Source organism: Micropterus salmoides, unplaced genomic scaffold (assembly GCF_014851395.1).
Source record: "Micropterus salmoides isolate LMB-PRFRI ecotype aquatic unplaced genomic scaffold, ASM1485139v1 Ms_hic_scaffold_16, whole genome shotgun sequence".
NCBI lineage: Eukaryota > Metazoa > Chordata > Actinopteri > Centrarchiformes > Centrarchidae > Micropterus > Micropterus salmoides.
Genome location: NW_024040707.1, coordinates 605451 through 607041, shown reverse-complemented (window position 1 = coordinate 607041; position 1591 = coordinate 605451). Strand labels below are relative to the sequence as shown.

Below are 1591 nucleotides of genomic sequence, written 5' to 3'. Positions count from 1 at the left end.
AGTATAAAAACTTTTTTACATTTATTCATTTAGCTGATGCTTTTTGTCCAAAGCGACTTAGAGTTGCTGTACATGTCAGAGGTCGCACGCCTCTGGAGCAACGAGGGCATAGGTGGGCGTGTCCCCCCCCCCCAGGTGTACTGCATGCTTCAGCCTGTAGGAGGCGCTCACACTGTGCTTTACTGCCCTGTTCTCTGTCTGCAGGCAAGCGGCGACAAGAAGTCAGACTGAAGAAGACGGTTTCCAGCTTCTCTCCTCTTCATCATCCTCACCGTCCCACACAAACAGCCTGCGCCGCCTGCATCCACCTCGCCATCCTGCCCAACAGTGTGATGTCACTTTCTTTTTTCGGGATCGGCTGACGATTGTTTTCTCTCTAACTGTATTTGAAGATTGTTCTTCGTTTTCACGGCGAAAGAAAACAACCTGAACTTCACTCCTGAGTTTCATTCCACAACCAATCAGAGCCCCCCCCCAGACATTGACATCAGGATTAAAAAGTCTCTTTCTGTCAGAAACCACCGAGTGAAGTTCAGGTTGTAGATGTATTGAATGTAAACCGCCTGCAGGATCTTCTTTGTATGAGCAGAACCAAACGGCAGCACCTCCTCCAGAGTTCCTTCATTTGAAAAACGTTCCACGGGACTTTCAGGACCGTCAGACAGACACGGACTTCTGTTCCAGTTAAGCGGTAAAATAAGATTAAAGAAGATCCTCCAGACTTCGGTTCTGCTCGTACAAAGTGACCCGTCTCCTGTTCTCTCCTAATAAACACGGTTGATTTGTGTTAAAGATTTTCTTTTCTTGTTGTTTTGGAGGAGCTGTCTTCCGTGTTCTGTTGTTTTGAGCTTTTTGTTTCTGGGTCCGGTCGGCCTCTAACACTCTGAAGCCGCCGCCGTCATCTTCTGAAGTCGTTCCGTTATTGATCCCCTGGAGGGGAAATTCGGCTGGTCAGAGCAGCGCAGGGCAGCGTGGTGCGAAGCTAAAAGAAGAACCAAGTCCAGTAAATTAGAATCAGTAAATCAGCTGTTAGCGGTCTTTTCCTTTATCGTGTGACGTGACATTTGATGAGGTCGTCCTGACTCAGAGCGCCAAACTTCAAGTCGGGTCAGTGAAGCTGAAAATAATGTTTGTCTTCTCATGAAGTTTACGTTTCCTCTCCGCTGCACCGTCCGGTCGTTTGATTATGTGCAGATTGTTTTGGAGGTGTGCGCCTTAAAGCACCAGCGCTGTAAGTGCCTGAGCTGATGTTGGGCTCCCGCACACCCCGAGCTCCACTTCCTGTCCCTCCCTCTGATCTGAGGAGCTTACAGCGTGGGTCACCTGACGAGTTTTCCTGTCTCTAACTGGTCGTTGTCTTTCAAACTCTCGCTTTGAGAAGAGATTTCTGTCTGAACGTGTCGGCCAGCAGCTCCTCATCAGCTCACGTCTGTCCTTTATTTTTCTGTCCTCACCTGTACTTCCTCCACATTCCCTTTCGCTGCACTTTGTTTACAGAAACCTTCCTGTCACAGAAATGAACCCAGACTCAGTTTGTCATCAGCAGGACGTTTAAATTCTTTTAGCTGGCGTTATGTCTGATGCAGAATGT

General features: G+C 48.2%; 1 protein-coding gene across 1 annotated transcript; it reads right to left on the bottom strand.

The window, feature by feature from the left end:
- Positions 1 to 255: 255 nt before the first annotated feature.
- Positions 256 to 1591, bottom strand: LOC119905540 (von Willebrand factor-like; the record flags this gene model as incomplete). Its single annotated transcript, XM_038722688.1, is given in 2 exon segments — positions 256 to 1422; positions 1455 to 1591. A coding segment is annotated over 1 exon segment (195 nt), but the record flags the coding sequence as incomplete, so codon positions are not given.